The sequence below is a fragment of the Loxodonta africana genome, chromosome 1 (genome assembly GCF_030014295.1).
Source record: "Loxodonta africana isolate mLoxAfr1 chromosome 1, mLoxAfr1.hap2, whole genome shotgun sequence".
NCBI lineage: Eukaryota > Metazoa > Chordata > Mammalia > Proboscidea > Elephantidae > Loxodonta > Loxodonta africana.
In genome coordinates, this window is record NC_087342.1 from 116,146,368 (window position 1) to 116,162,433 (window position 16,066).

Genomic DNA, 16,066 nt, shown 5'->3' on the forward strand with positions numbered 1-16,066 from the left:
GCTGCAGGATTTCTTTCCTCTGCTTTGATTGTTCCCATTACCTGGCATCCTTTCTCCTTCCCTCTATTTATTTAAATTCTTCCCACTCTTCAAAGTCTAATATACCTATAACCTCTCAGGTAAACTTTCTCTGACCACTTTAACCTACACAGATCCCTTTTATGAATGACTATGTTGCTGCTAGGTGCTGTCAAGTGGATTCCAACTCATAGTGACCTCAAGTGACAGTGCAGAACTGCCCCCATAGGGTTTTCTTGGCTGTAATCTTTACGGGAGCAGATTGCCAGGTCTTTGTCCCACAGAGCCACTGGCTAGGTTCAAACTGCCAACCTTTCAGTTAACAGCCAACCACTTAATCGTTGTGCCACCAAGGCTCCTGTTATCTAAGAAGTGGTGAGGTGTGTGGAGAGAACATTGGGCTGTGAGTTTGCTGTCTGAGAATCAGTCCCACCTCTGCCCCAGCCACCTGTATGGCATCAGCCAAGCCATTTTATCATCCTGAGTCTCAGTTTCTTCATTTGTAAAATGAATGGGTTGGATTTGCTGATCACTTCTGGTTCTAAATCTGTGGCTCAAATACAGCCCATTTCATATATGAGTTACTCCAATCATGTCTCCACTTTCAATTTTTGCAGTTAACCTAAAATGCTACTTAAAAAGTCTTTGTCTTTTGTTTTCACCATGTTACTTTTCTCCTTTGAATATTCCGCTACATTCATCCATTTCATTATTATGAGTTTTAAGGCCTTTACTCCATTATACTCATATTTCTCTTATACTGTTGGCAGTTTTCACTGTCTCTTTTTAAGAGACCATTACCATTGGAAAGATCTAAATTGGAGAATTTAAAAATCTAAATTGGTAGAATTCTTGCCTTCTATGTGGGAGACCCAGGTTCAATTCCCAGCCAATGTACCTCAAGCGTAGGCATCACTTATCTGTCAGTGGAGGCATGTGTTGCTATGATGCTGAACACAATAAACACACCTGTTTTATCAATAGCTCTCATGTATAGAATTATTTCATCTTTCCATCATTGAGCCATATTTATGTCTTCATTTAAGGCCTTCCTTGGTTTCTTTCATTTATTCTAGGAGAGGTATAGGTAAACACCCTTGCCTACCTAAAATGTTATTTTAGCACCTCCCCTTGAACAGAAAATTAAAAATTCCAAAGCATATCAACATATGTATGTGTGTGTATATATATATATATATATATATATATATATATATATATACACACACACTTTTTAATTATGCTTTAGGTCAAAGTTTACAGAGCAAATTAGTTTCTCATTAAACAGTTACTATATAAATTGTTTTGTGATATTGGTTGTCAACCCTGTGATGTATCAGCACTCTCCCCTTCTTCACCCCGGCTTCCTTGTTTCCATTTGTCCTGTTTTCATGCCCGTTCCTGCCTTCTCATCTTTGCTTTTGGGCTGGTGTGCCCAGTAATGTCATATACATGATTGAACTATGAAGCATGTTCCTCATGTGTGTTATTGTTGGACTTGTAGACCTGTCTAATCTTTGGCTGAAGGGTGAACCTCAGGAATGAGTTCAGTACTGAGTTAAGAGGGTGTCCAGGGGCCACACTCTCGGGGTATCTCCAGCCTCTGTCACCTAGTAAGCCTGTTCTTTTATTTTGAGGGGTGAGGGGTTGTGAATTTGAGTTTTGTTCTATGTTTTTCTCCTTATCTGTCTGGGACCCCCATTGGGATCCCTGCTAGAGCAGTCGGTGTTGGTAACCAGGCATCATCTAGTTGTTCTGGGCTCAGTCTGGTGGTGGTTGTGGTAGTTGTGGTTCATTAGTCCTTTGGGCTAATCTTTCCCTTGTGTCCTTGGTTTTCTTTTCAATGTATACTTTTTATAATACCATTGGATATTATATTTTAAAAAATACAAATGTGTGTACCATTTGACTCTGCATTGATGCTCCTTACAGGATTGAGGGTTTGCTTATACATCATGAATGTTTCTGAGCACAGTGACAATAACTTACATGCCCTCTAAAAATTCTATGATGAATTGATGATCTGAAAGTCATTCATATAAAATTTATAAGAATGAATATGTCATTAATATGTATTTATAAGGGACTCCACTTCTAAGGAATTGTTTTCATTTTGAAACCAAAAATCATAGTCTCATCCAAATTTTTTACTCTTCTCAGAAGTTTTGGGAAGAATTTTTGACACGTAAGTGAAGTTAGTAGAGTTAAGATATTTTAAACCATCACACCAAGGAACACGCACAGTAAATGGAGTACACATGGCTTTAGTATTTAGAGCAGAGATAAGCAAGCTTTCTTTAAAGAACCAGATAGTAGATATTTTAGGCTTTGCATCCGGTACAGTCTCTGTCACAACTATTTAACTCTGCCCGTATAGTGTAAAAGCAGCCACTAAAAAAATGTGATTGTGTTCTAATAAAATTTTATTTGTGGATACTGAAATTCAGATTTCATGTAATTTTCATGTGCCATGAAATATTCTTCCTTTTATCTTTTCAACCATTTAAAAATATAAAAACCATTTTTGGTTCACAGGTCATAGGAAAACAGGTGGTAGGGTGGATTTGGCTCATGGACCATAGTGTACTAACCCCTGATTTAGAGGATAGAAGTGATGAGTATTTAAATCTTCCTGTGTGGTTCTCTTCACAGAAAGGTATTAGATATTTTTTGTTGTGAAACTAAATACAACACCATTTCTCCCTCCTTTGTAGGTGCTGAAATTTGATGCCTATTTCCAAGAAGATGTCCCTATGTCAACTGAGGAACATTATAGGATCCGTCAAGTGAGCATTTACTATTATCTAGAAGATGACAGCATGTCTGTTGTGGAACCTGTTGTGGAAAATTCCGGGATCCCTCAAGGCAAGTTAATTAAACGCCATCGGCTAACCAAGAATGACCGAGGAGACCATTACCATTGGAAAGATCTAAATCGGGGAATAAACATCACAATTTATGGCAAAACCTTCCGCATTGTTGACTGTGACCGATTCACACAGGTATACGATATATTTTTGGAAGCTGTAGCATCATTCTGATTTATAGAAGAATATGTTTACCTTATTAGAGTAAGGGGGATATTGGTCATCTGTTCTATATGAATATTATACAGACAGACTTTGTATTTGCTGATACCTGCCAGTACTATGTAGTGACATCATTTTTTTCGCAATGATATTGGTACATATCCACTCAAATAAACTCTCATCATAGCCGAATTATTTGATAAGAAACTAATTCTCATGCCAATTCAAATAGAGACCGCGGGAGAAGGCACCCCTGATAATGTGAAAGTATGGGATAAGGTATTGGGCAATTTATCTGAAGTTTGGGCTTACAAAGCCCTGGTGGTACAGTGGTTAAGCACTTGGCTGCTAACAAGAAGGTTGGTGGATTGAACCCACCAGGTGCTCTGTGGGAGAAAGATGCAGTTTGCTTCCGTAAAGATTTATAGGCTTAGAAGGCCTATGGGGCACTTCTGCTCTGTCCTATAGGGTCCCTATTAGTCGGAATCAACTCGACAGCAATGGATTTGGTTTACAACAAATAGTTCTACCTCTATATAACAAGAGCCTAAAATTTTTTGTGCAGTTCTTTTTTTTTTTTTTTTTTGTAAATCATACTTGATATATTCTAGGGAAACTTGCTATCTAAAGAATTCTTGGCTTAAAACCACTTTTCAAGTGAAAAACTTTTTAAATATATATTGATAAAAATCCTCCACTTTCTCTATTTCATAAATTTGGATTTTTTTTTACACTAAGTCAACTTAAAATGAGGTGATATGTATATAAAATATACATACATATACAGGGGCAGTGGTGGTAGAATTCTTGCCTTCCATGCAGGAGGTTTGATTCCCAGCCAGTACACCTCAAGTATAGCCACCACTCATCTGCCAATGGAGGCTTGTGTGTTGCTATCATGCTGAACAGGATTCAGCTGAGCTTCTAGGCTAAGACAGAGTAGTAAGAAAGACCTGAAGACCAACTTTGGAAAAATCAGCCAGTGAAAACCTTGTGGATCACAGTGGTCCAATCTCATTGTACATCGAATCACCATGAGTCAGAGCCACTTCCGTGGTAGCTAACAACAAATACACACATAGAGAGAGAGAGAAAGAGAAGATGGTGGCCACTCTTTAGCACAAAATGTAGGTATTTGGAAATTAGTCCCAAATTTGTCTTCATTAAAAATTTTTTTTCTAGAAGCAAACATATCATTTTTTTATGGCCTTTATCCTGTGGAGGAAAACTCATTAACAACCTACAATATGCAGAGGACACGAATTTGCTTGTTGAAAGCAAAGAGGACTTGAAGCACTTACTGATGAAGATCAAAGACTACAGCCTTCAGTATGGATTATACCTCAACATAAAACAAAAATCCTTACAACTGGACCATAAGCAACATCATAATAAACTGAGAAGAGATTGAAGTTGTCAAGGATATCATTTTACTTGAATCCACAGTCAATGCCCACAGAAGGAGCATCAAGAAATCAAATGACTTATTGCATTACGCAAATCTGCTGCAAAAGGCCTCTTTAAAAGCAAAGAAGTCACTTTGAGGATTAAGGTGCGCCTGACCCAAGCCACGGTGTTTTCAGTCGCCTCATATGCATGCAAACGCTAAACAATTAATAAGGAAGACTGAAGAAGAAATGATGCCTTTGAATTATGATGTTGGCGAAGAATATTGAATATACTGTGGACTGCCAGAAGAAAATACAAATCTATCTTGGAAGAAGTGCAGCCAGAATGCTCCTTAGAAGCAAGAATGATGAGACTATGTCTCACATACTTTGGACATGTTATCAGGAGGGACCAGTCCCTGGAGAAGGACATCATGCTTGGTAGAGGGTCCTCGAAAGAGAGGATGATTCTCAATGAGATTGATTGACACAGTGGCTGCAACAATGGGCTCAAACATAGCAACGATTGTGAGGATGGCGCAGGACTGGGCAGTGGTTCATTCTTTTGTGCATGGAGTCACTGTGAGTCTGAACTGACTCGATGGCACCTAACAACAACAGCCTAATGCCAAATGTGATTAATTTTTGCTGTGTACTAAGTTCCTATGAATTTATTCATTGATTTTTTTTTTCATTTAGTAAATTTGTTCGACAAATATTTATTGAGTGCCTGCTGCATGCATGGTACTGGTCTAGGTGCCAGGGATATAGACTTGCCCTTATGGAAATTACATTCTGGTTGAAGGAGACAAGCAATAAATATGGAAATATATAATATGTCAGATGGAGAAAACTAGAACATAGTAAAGGGGATAAGAGTGGGTGGGTGCTATTTTAAAGGGTAGTCAGAGAAGGCCTCACTGATGAGATGACCTTCGAACAGACACCTGAAGGAAGTGAAGAAAGGAGCTCTGGCACCAGTACCATCCTAAAGCAACACAGAAAAGCAATATAGATGGCAGAGGTTCTGGTCTATATTTTAGATGTTATCCCATCCAAGGGTGTTTTGATCTCTCACTTTTTAGAATTCTGAGATCTGATTATCATGGGCAGTTTCAGAACTGTTATATCAACAGTGAGAAATTATAAGATGTTTTGTAAATTTAAAGCATTACAATTATTCTATGATTGTATGTTTATGGACAGTTTGAATGTTTTCAAGTAAATCATTGAACAGTTGACCTAATCCAGTTATTTTAATGACTGATATTTGACTAGAGCTGTGTATTTCAGGCACCGATGACTACATTGAATTATGTTTTCTACAATTGATCTGTTGGGCTGGAAATTGGCTACTATTACAGTTTAAAATTTACACACATAGTAGTCCTATCTAATCCAGTGTTCTTCATTAGGGCTGGACCTACGGGGAGTGAAGATAGTTGTCTTCATGGTGTGATTTGTATCAGGAAGCACCTTTACTCAAATATATGACCACTACCACCTCTCCTCACCCCCTCCTCACCTCGACTCCTCCTCACTACCCCAAATAAATGTGTAATCCTACAAGACAGAATTAACTGAACACATTAAAAAAATAAAACCCCACAAATCAGAGATCTAGAATTTATTATTTTTGTTAAAGCATGGCTGCTGCTATAGCAGATATCAATCCTATACCACAAAAGCAGATGTGCAAAAAATATTTAAAAAAAAAAATAACACCTATATGAGCCCCAATCCAACTGGACTCATGTTTCTCTTTACTGATAGCTTTTCCACAGATTTTAAGCCCTAAGAACAATAAGGAAGCAGTGTGGCAATTTCAGAGATAAACGGTTCATACAGACAGGGCCCACAGACAACAACAGTGGGGACTGTAGTCCAATGCCAAGGGCACCTCCTTGATACTTTGGTACTAGGTGAGATCCTGGGACTTGGAATTGTTTGAGATTGAATGTTCTTGACTCTGGCTGCATGTATGTTTCAAGCAGTGCCACAGAACATCTGTTAGGTCCTGCTTTTCTGAGACCCACTTACCTCTGTTTTCCAGTCTGAGGGAATTTCCCTCTTCCTCTCTGCTTGCCCTCAAAGGCATTCCCTTCTGTTTTCTCCCCCTTCTGGGATACTTTGGAATTATCTCTTCAAAGAGTTTAGGTTTTTCTAAGACACAAGAAAACAGTTGACTTTAGGGAGCTTCTACATTCCTGTCAAGTCTCTAAGGCAAAGTTAACAAAAGGCCTGATTATCTGTTTGAAGCAACAGAAGCAAACACCTACTAATACCTGAACCAGTAATAATCCTGCTACGCTCATCCGCCATCTCAAGGGAAAGGAAGATTTTACTGCTAGTCATTATCTCTAGGTCAGCAGTTTTAATAGATCTTAAGACCATAACATTTTTATACTGGAAGGATATTGGAGACTGCCTAGTAAAACCTTAAATACTAAGATCACAATCTAGTTAACGGCAATGCTAATAATAGAACCAAACATTATGGCCTTCAGTTCTATATATTTTCTAAAAAGCAAACCTCATAATTCGCAAAAGAAACCCAGACTTCACATTAATTTCCATTTCCAGAAAGTGAACAAATCCCATGAAATTGTACTTTTCTTTTTTAAGAAGATAAAATGCCAAGTTGTAGTATGAAAAGATACAGTGCCTGTGAAAATAAGGTTGTGTTTATTCCTAATTAGCAAGATCATGTCAAATTCAGGTGCTTTCTTTACTTTTTGTTGCGAGATTTGAGCACTTAATTTGTCTTTCTTAATTTGCCAAGATGTTTTCTGATCTTAGATAACCAGTAGATAGTGTTCCCCAACCCCTTTTCTTTGGGTGGGTAGGAAAGAGACTTAATTATATACCGTGTTTTAATTAGGTTAGAAAATTGAGAATGTGATTTCAGCTTACCTTAGCCATTATGTTGCTTGTTCCCACACCTGATAAGAATTGTATACTGGTTTTGAAACTATCTTTAGTTTCTGGATGTGTGAGTATAAACAATCCTAGGACTTACACTGTTCATGGCACCTAAATAAATTTCATTAATCCAGGTTCATAATTGGAGCCAGTTACCTTACCATCATGTTTCCCAGACTAGCGTAGCATATTGCCTAGCAGTTCTATAATACGAAATGCATAAGGTAATTATCATCTGCATTATACAGTTAGGTCAGTTGGAATCTTAGTACTGTTAACACATGCTCAAGCTGCAAATTAATGGTTGACTTGGGCAATAACATAGAAATAATGATTTCACTTACTTTTGCACCATTAATTTATGACTGACTTTAAGAAGCTCCAAGAAAGATGATCATTATTAATTTTGAATTATTCAGGAATTTTTGGAAAGTCAAGGCATTGAATTAAATCCCCCAGAGAAAATGGCTCTTGATCCTTACACTGAACTCCGGAAACAGCCTCTTCGTAAGTATGTCACCCCATCGGACTTTGATCAACTCAAGCAGTTTCTCACCTTTGACAAACAAGTAAGTGACCTACATTTACCTGTTTCCTAGTATGGCACATGTATTTATTGGCAAGCTGTTTTGGTAGATGTATGTTTTGAAATATTACATCCATAATTTAACTCTTCAGATGCAGCACTACCTTTCTGGTTTCATCTAGGGATAGAAGTATAAGAATACCTAAATTTCATGTTAGAGATCCACAGAAGATTGTGGATTAAGTCTTGTGAGTTCTACCAAACTTTTAAATTTTAAAATAATTCCTGAGTTACATCTGCTTCCATCATTGTATATTGCCTGTTGACCAGTTCTTTCTCCAAATGTGAATTAATCTCATAGAATCCTTTGAGAAACCTTAAATGAATTATTGGGAAATTCCTTGAATAAATAAATTTAGGCTTCTAATAATAATTTCACAGAAACCTCATTGCTGAGGGTTCCCTGTTAAATTTTATATTGATGTATGAGTACAGAATGTTCTGGGTATTTTCCAACTCTTCCAATCTTCCTGCCCTTCCACTGTGGGTTTGCAGATTTGAGTCTTCTTTCTTTACTAAAAGAAAAGAGAAAAGGGAGAATATCACCCTCGACTCTTTTTTAGTACTTTTATTCTTTCTCTCTTTCAGAAATTTAGCAACTTTTAGTTCAGAGAATTTTACCTATCAGTAGCATAGCTTTATAAAGATTTTCAATGTATCAGTCATACATCTGTTATTCCTTTGCATTTAAAGATTATGTTGATACTGTCATTAAAGATGTTTGCTGATAGGACTAAAAAAGACTGATTAATAAGTGAACAATTTTTCCGTATTAATTATGAATAAACTATTTATGTGTCCCTTTATTAGTACATACAAGTCACTGTAAAAAGGACCTGTTGCTCTTTTAATTCAGCTTCTCCTTTTGTTGACTAATATTTTGGATCAGAGTGAACTTACCTTTCTCAGCACAGACTTATAAGTCTATTATTCAATTGTTTCTAGCTGGTACCTAATTTCAAATGTTTTAGTATTTTATGAATTTTTCTTTTTTTCAATCCACCACCTGAGATTAATTTACAGACTTCCCAGTTAATCTTTACATCACCGTCTGGTATATAAATGCCAGAGTAGCTTAATTAAACTCTCTACTGGTAGGATTCCTACTGAAGTTACTACTCTGGATTCCTCAAAGGTTCTTCGATTCTATGCCATCTGGGATGATACAGACAGCATGTTTGGTGAATGTCGGACTTACATCATTCATTACTATCTTGTGGATGATACGGTGGAAATTCGAGAGGTCCATGAACGGAATGATGGGCGAGATCCTTTCCCACTCCTGATGAACCGCCAGCACATGCCGAAGATTTTGGTAGAAAATGCAAGTATGTTTAATTCATTTTGTTCTCTGTTAGTTGGGACCTTTTTTGGGTCTAAAAGGAGTTACTTAGTCAGTGTGGTCATTCTCTTTACACTTGGGAGATTCTTGCAGTATTCTCCTAGGTGCTCAGAGAATGACCTCCCATTACTTTCCTCCATTACCTGCTGCTTGGTCTAGGCACGCCCCAGAGATGGTCTGGTAGAGATGACTCATAACCCAGCTCGTGGAAACAAAACCAAAGCAGCAGTGGGAGATCTGTTTAAAGTGTGGTAGAGCAAGGCTTATGAAGTGGAGTGGTTTAATGTCAGACTTTTTACACACCTTTTTTTTTTTATTATTTGTTAGATAAGTGGTAACTTCGGAGAAGGGTGAGACAGTACACAGTACTGGGGAAACCGGCATGACTTGTATAAGGCAAGGTCATGGAAGCTCCATAGATAGATCCAAACTCCTTTTGGGACCAAATTACTGGGCTGAGGGCTGTGGGGACCGTGGTCTTGGGGAACATCTAGCTCAATTGACATAATATAGTTTATAAAGAAAATGTTCTACATTCTACTGTGGTGAGTAACATCTGGGGTCTTAAAAGCCTGTGAGTGGCAATCTAGGATACTCCACTGGTCTCACCCCTTTGGGAGCAAGGAAGAATGAAGAAAACTAAAGATATGAGGGAAAAATTAGTCCAAAGGACTAATGGACTACATATACCATGACCTCTACCAGACTGAGTGCAGTACAACTAGATGGTGCCCAGCTACCACCATCAGCTGCTCTGACAGGGATCACAATAGAGGGTCCCAGACAGAGCTGGAGAAAAATGAAGAACAAAATTCTAACCCCAAAAGAAAGACCAGACTTGCTGGCCTGACAGAGACTGGAGAAACCGTGAGAGTATAGCCCCTGGATACCCTTTCAGCTCAGTAATGAAGTCACTCCTAAAGTTCACCCTTCGGCCAAAGATTGGACAGGCTCGGGGCACACCAGCCCTGGGGCAAGGACTGGAAGGCAGGAGGGGAGAGGAAAGCTGTTAATAGGGAACCTAAAGTTGAGAAGGGAAAGTGTTGACATGTTGTGGGGTTGTTAACCAATGTCATAAAACAATCTGTGTACCAGCTGTTTAATGAGAAACTAGTTCTGTAAACCTTCATCTAAAGTAAAAAAAAAAAAAAATTTTTATTGTGTTTTCAGTGAAGATTTACAGAGCAGTTTAGGTTCCCATTCAACAAATTTCTACACTAGAAATTGTTCAGTGACTTTGGTTACAATCTTCATAATGTGTGAACGTTCTCATTATTTCCATTCTGGTTGTTCTGTTTCCGTTAATTTAGTTTTTCTGCCCCCTTCTCATCTTTTTTTTTTAAATTGTACTTTAGATGAAGGCTTACAGAACAAACTAGCTTCTCATTAAATAGTACACATATTGTTTTGTGACATTGGTTACTAGCCTCACAACATGTTGGTGCTCTCCCTTCTCTACCTTGGGTTTCTATTACCAGCTTTCTTGTCCCCTCCTGCCTTCTAGTCCCCGCCCCTAGGCCAGTGTGCACCTTTAGTCTCATTTTGTTTTAGGGCCTGTGTAACCTTTGGCTGATGGGCAAACCTCAGGAGTGACTTCATTACTGAGCTAAAAGGGTGTCTGGGGCCATACTCTCGTGGTTTTTCCAGTCTCTGTCAGGCCAGTAAGTTAGAATTTTGTTCTTCGTTTTTCTCCAGCTCTGTCTGGGACCCTCTGTTGTGATCCCTGTCAGAGCAGTCCGTGGTGGTAGCGGGGTACCATCTAGTTGTGCTGGACTCAGTCTGGTGTAGGCTGTGGTAGTTTTTTTACACATTTTTTAAGAGGCCTGTTTTCTTTCAAGGATATAGCTTAGCATTTCTTTATGTGTTTTCCTGACTTTACTTCTCAACTACTTCCTAAACAGGAAGTTTCTATGCGAGATAACTTGAATTTAGAAAAGGCATGTCTGTGACTCATAAAGGTGGAGCAGCATTGTGTCAATGTGTGCTCTTTGTTTTCTGGTTTAAAATAGCCTCTAGTGGGTTGGAGAGTGAGAATGTAAAAACATGCGACTGACATCTGCTGTCCACCAATATTTCCCTGGGATAAGTAAGCTTGCTATAGTTACTGATTTACGTAGTAGTTCAAGAATTTTCTCTTGCAAAAATGTCATCTGGTCCCATGTAATGATATCTCTCATGCTTGGGTGGCTGACAGAACTCTATAAATACTTTTGTTTATTATTTTCATTTTGCTATATTGTTGGGAACTAAGAGGTTCCAGGTATTGAGAAAGAGGCTTGTCTAGATTAGAGGTTATAAACAAATTGGCCGTATACAGGCTAAATTCAGCCTACCCATATGTGTTACGTGTCCTGCACGTTGTTTAAAAAAGTACAGTATTATTTGTGAGCAAGGTTTCTGTCATGGGGAGAGTAGACAGACAAAGTGTGGAGGAGATACATCTTGATTAACTTTCATAGTTAAACACAGACAGCAAATGGATGGATCTTAAAAACATAATGCTGTGTACAAAAAGAAGTGAAACGAGATGTGTGCTGCAATGCCATTTACATCGTCTAAAATATGTACACACAAAACATAGTACATTCCTCGAAAAATTAAACACAGAATTACCATAAAAAAATTCCACTCCTATGTATATACCCAAAAGACTTGAAAGCAGGGATTTAGATTCTTGTACACCAATGACTATTGCAGCATTATTCATGATAGCCAAAAGGTGGAAACAGCCCAAGTGTCCATCAGCAGATGAGTGGATAAACAACATGTGGTACGCATGTACAGTGGAACATTATTCACCCATAAAGGGAAATGAAGTTCCAATACATGCTGCAAAGTGGGAGAACCTTGATAACATTGTTAAGTGAAATACGTCAGACACAAAGGGACCCTACTTATATGAAATATCTAGACTAGGCAAATGCATAGAGATCAAAGATTATTAGTGGTTACCAGGAATTGGTGGGAGGAGAAAAGGGTAGTTGTTGCTTAAGTGGTACCAGGTTTCTGTTAAGAAAAAATTTGGCAACGATAGTGGTGGTGATGGTTGTACAACATGGTGCACGTAATTAATGTCACTGAATACTACATGTAAAAATGTTTGAAATGGCCAATGTTCTGTTGTATATATTTTACCACAGTAAAATAATAAAGAAAAAACATAGTACACATACACTCAAACAAAAAGCTACATGTTAAAATGATTGTATACCAGAGAGTGGAGAATGAGAGTAAGGAAAAGAGGCAAAAGGGAGTAAAAATTCATTACCATCATTTTAAAATTAGGAGCAGTCACATACAAAAATGTAGGTTTCTCTGTTTTCTTGAGTGAATGTTAACACTGGGCTTGCATTCTCAGATAGCAACAACTAGAACTGTGCCCTAGTTTCCCATAATCTAGCTGCTACCTACTACACTCAGCCCCCTACTCTCTAGGAGCCCTATGACATGGGACTAATGTACTAATTTTGGCCTTCCACCCAAGTGACTTGAACCCCTTTTAGGTCTATGACTCTATGAATATAGAAAGACATTTATTCTTTCTCTCTGTAGTAATTTCTTTTAATCCGTAATTCTACTAAGATTAGTAACTCTGAATCATAGTTGGAGCTAAATATGGAGAGAGACTTTACAAAAGCCATCTCTGTCCTGTCAACAGATGGAAATATACACACTTATATTCTGGTGGGAATGTAGGGGAGTCCTTAATCCTTGACCAAAGCAAAAGGCTGCACTCCCTCAGGTTCTCAAGAACGCCCAGCTGTTGAGTGTCAGCCTTTCTTCCCATCCTCATTCCTCCTTCTTTTCTCTCTCCACCATCTTATGTTAGAGAACTTCCCTCAGTGTGTGCTGGAAATCTCTGATCAAGAAGTGTTGGAATGGTACACTGCCAAGGATTTTATTGTTGGGAAATCACTCACTATTCTTGGGAGAACGTTCTTCATTTATGATTGTGATCCGTTTACTCGACAGTATTATAAAGAAAAGTTTGGAATCACTGACTTACCATGTATTGATGTGAGCAAGAAGGAACCACCTCCTATAAAACAGGTAATAAAACACGAGTTTGAGTGTGGTAAGAGAATTAATCTTTGATGTAGAAACTTAAGAAAAAGGAAAAAAATCCCAATAAAATAATAAAATGAATACCCAATAAAAAATGGGCAACGTATATGAAATACAGAAGCTCAAAAAAGAAGAAACACAAATGGCCAATAAATATATGAAAAGATCCTCAATCTAACCAATAATCAAAGAAATAGAAATGAAAATGTTGAGGTTTCTTTTTTTTTTTTTTTTAATTTTTATTGTGCTTTAAGTGAAAGTTCACAAATCAAGCCAGTCTGTCATACAAAAATTTATATATACTTTTATACCTTGCTATACACTCCCAATTGCTCTCCCCCTAATGAGACAGCACACTCCTTCCCTCCACTTTCTCTCCTCATGTCCATTCGGGCAGCTTCTGGCTCCTTTTGCCCTCTCATCTCCCCTCCAGACAGGAGATGCCAACATAATCTCATGTGTCTACTTGATCCAAGAACCTTGTTCTTCACCAGTATCATTTTCCATCCCATATTCCAGTCCAATCCCTGTCTGAAGAGTTGGCTTTGGGAATGGTTCCTGTCTTGGGTTAACAGGAAGTCTGGGGACCAGGGCCTCTGGGGTCCTTCTAGTCTCAGTCTGACCATTAAGTCTGGTCTTTTTCGAGAATTTGGGGTCTGCATCCCACTGCTCTTCTGCTCCCTCAGGGGTTCTCTGTTGTGTTCCCTGTCGGGGCAGTCATCGGTTGTGGCCAGGCACCATATAGTTCTTCTGGTCTCAGGCTGATGTAGTCTCTGGTTTATGTGGTCCATTCTGTCTCTTAGGCTCATAATTACCTTGTGTCCTTGGTATTCTTCATTCTTCCTTTGCTCCAGGTGGGTTGAGACCAATTGATGCATCTTAGATGCCTGCTTGCTAGCATTTAAGATCCCAGATGCCACTTTCTTAAGTGGGATGCAGAATATTTCCTTAACAGATTTTATTATGCCAGTTGATTTACGTGTCCCCTGAATCCATGGTCCCTAGACCCCTGCTACTGCTACGGTGGCCTTCGAAGCATTCAGTTTATTCGGGAAACTTCTTTGCTTTTTGTTTAGTCCAGTTGTGTTGACCTCTGCTGTATTGTGTGTTGTCTTTCCTTTCGCCTAAAATAAAACTTATCTACTGTCTTGTTAGTGAAAACCCCTCTCCCTCCTTTCCTCCCTCCCCCTCTCGTAACCATCAAAGAATATTTTCTTCTCTGTTTAAACTGTTTCTCCAGTTCTTATAATAATGGTCTTATATAATATTTGTCCTTTTGCAACTGACTAATTTCACTCAGCATAATGTCTTCCAGATTTCTCCATGTTATGAAATGTTTCATGGATTCATCATTGTTCTTTATTGATGTGTGGTATTCCATTGTGTGAATATACCATAGTTATTTATCCATTTATCCGTTGGTGGACACCTTGGTTGCTTCCAACCTGTTGCTATTGTAAACAGTGCTGCATTGAACATGGGTGTGCATATATCTGTTCGTGTAAAGGCTCTTATTTCTCTAGGATATATTCCAAGGAGTGGGATTGCTAGATCATATGGTAGTTCTATTTCTAGTTTTTTGAGGATGCGCCAAATCGATTTCCAAAGTGGTTGTACCATTTTACATTCCCACCAGCAGTGTTTAAGTGTTCTACTCTCTCCACAACCTCTCCAAGAAAATGTTGAGGTTTCTTGATCTATTTAATTTTCAAAGATTAAAAAGACTCACAGTATCCCATGATATGAAGAATGGGCATTTTTATCTGCTGTTAATGGGAAAACCAATCATAACAATTGTTCTAAAGGGCGTTTTGTCATGATTTTAATTTTGTTTCAAAATAAAATATCACATATCAACCTAGAAAACCTACTTTGGGGACTTATAAAAAAATATGTGTAAGAATGTGTATTGCAGCATTATTTATAAATAAAAAAGTATAAAGAAAATGGCAAAATAAATTGTAATACATCCATCACAACTAGAAGACTATGAAGCTGGAAAAAAGGAGGAAGTTAAGTCTATGCATATTAACATGGAAAAATTATTGAATGGGTGTATGTTTTGTTGTGTATATTTTTACACACACAAGAAAGTGATTGGGTGCAACAGAAAGCCTGATTAACTGAAGATGTTGGAGGATGGCTTTCTCTCATTGCAGCACAGCTTTTCTTAGAGCCACATAATTCAGTTCTGTGCATCACAAGCTCCACTCTGATATGAGAGTAAATTCCTGGCACTTTTAATACACCAAAATAATAATTTGATAAGCATGAGACTTCAGAATTCTGCCAGACCACAAGTTTTAAGAGTTTAAAATGAGAATTGCATGTTTTTTTTTTTTTTAAATTACATGTTATAGAAGGCAGCACATTATCATGGACTAAACACTGATGTTATACTGCCTGGGGCAGGAGCGACTCATACAACCTCTCTATGTCGATTGCCATGTATAAAATAAGGGGTTGACACCTGTGGCCAGTCTTTATATTGCTACTGTGAGTGTAAAATAACGTCACTAGACTCTTTCTCCTCTAAAGAAAGGCCGTGAGTAAAAGGATGGAATTACTGAATTCCTCTATGCCTAGACTCCCCCCGCCCCCGCCTCTGGCATCTGCCATCCCTTCCTTGCACACATTCTGCAGTTATACCGAATTGCATGTGATTTTGCCAGGACGGCATCCTGTTGTACTCCCCTGGGCTTTTGCTCATGCTCTC

General features: G+C 38.3%; 1 protein-coding gene across 3 annotated transcripts in view; it reads left to right on the plus strand.

The window, feature by feature from the left end:
• The window catches only part of EFHC1 (EF-hand domain containing 1), a 59,076-nt gene that overhangs the window by 11,879 nt on the left and 31,131 nt on the right, over positions 1–16,066 (plus strand). For all 3 annotated transcript variants that reach the window (XM_010587137.3, XM_003404436.4, XM_064287339.1), the window contains exons 3-6: positions 2,733–3,020; positions 7,777–7,926; positions 9,079–9,271; positions 13,115–13,335. In XM_010587137.3, coding sequence (XP_010585439.1) covers positions 2,733–3,020; positions 7,777–7,926; positions 9,079–9,271; positions 13,115–13,335 — 852 coding nt within the window. The remainder of the gene's footprint in view (positions 1–2,732; positions 3,021–7,776; positions 7,927–9,078; positions 9,272–13,114; positions 13,336–16,066) is intronic.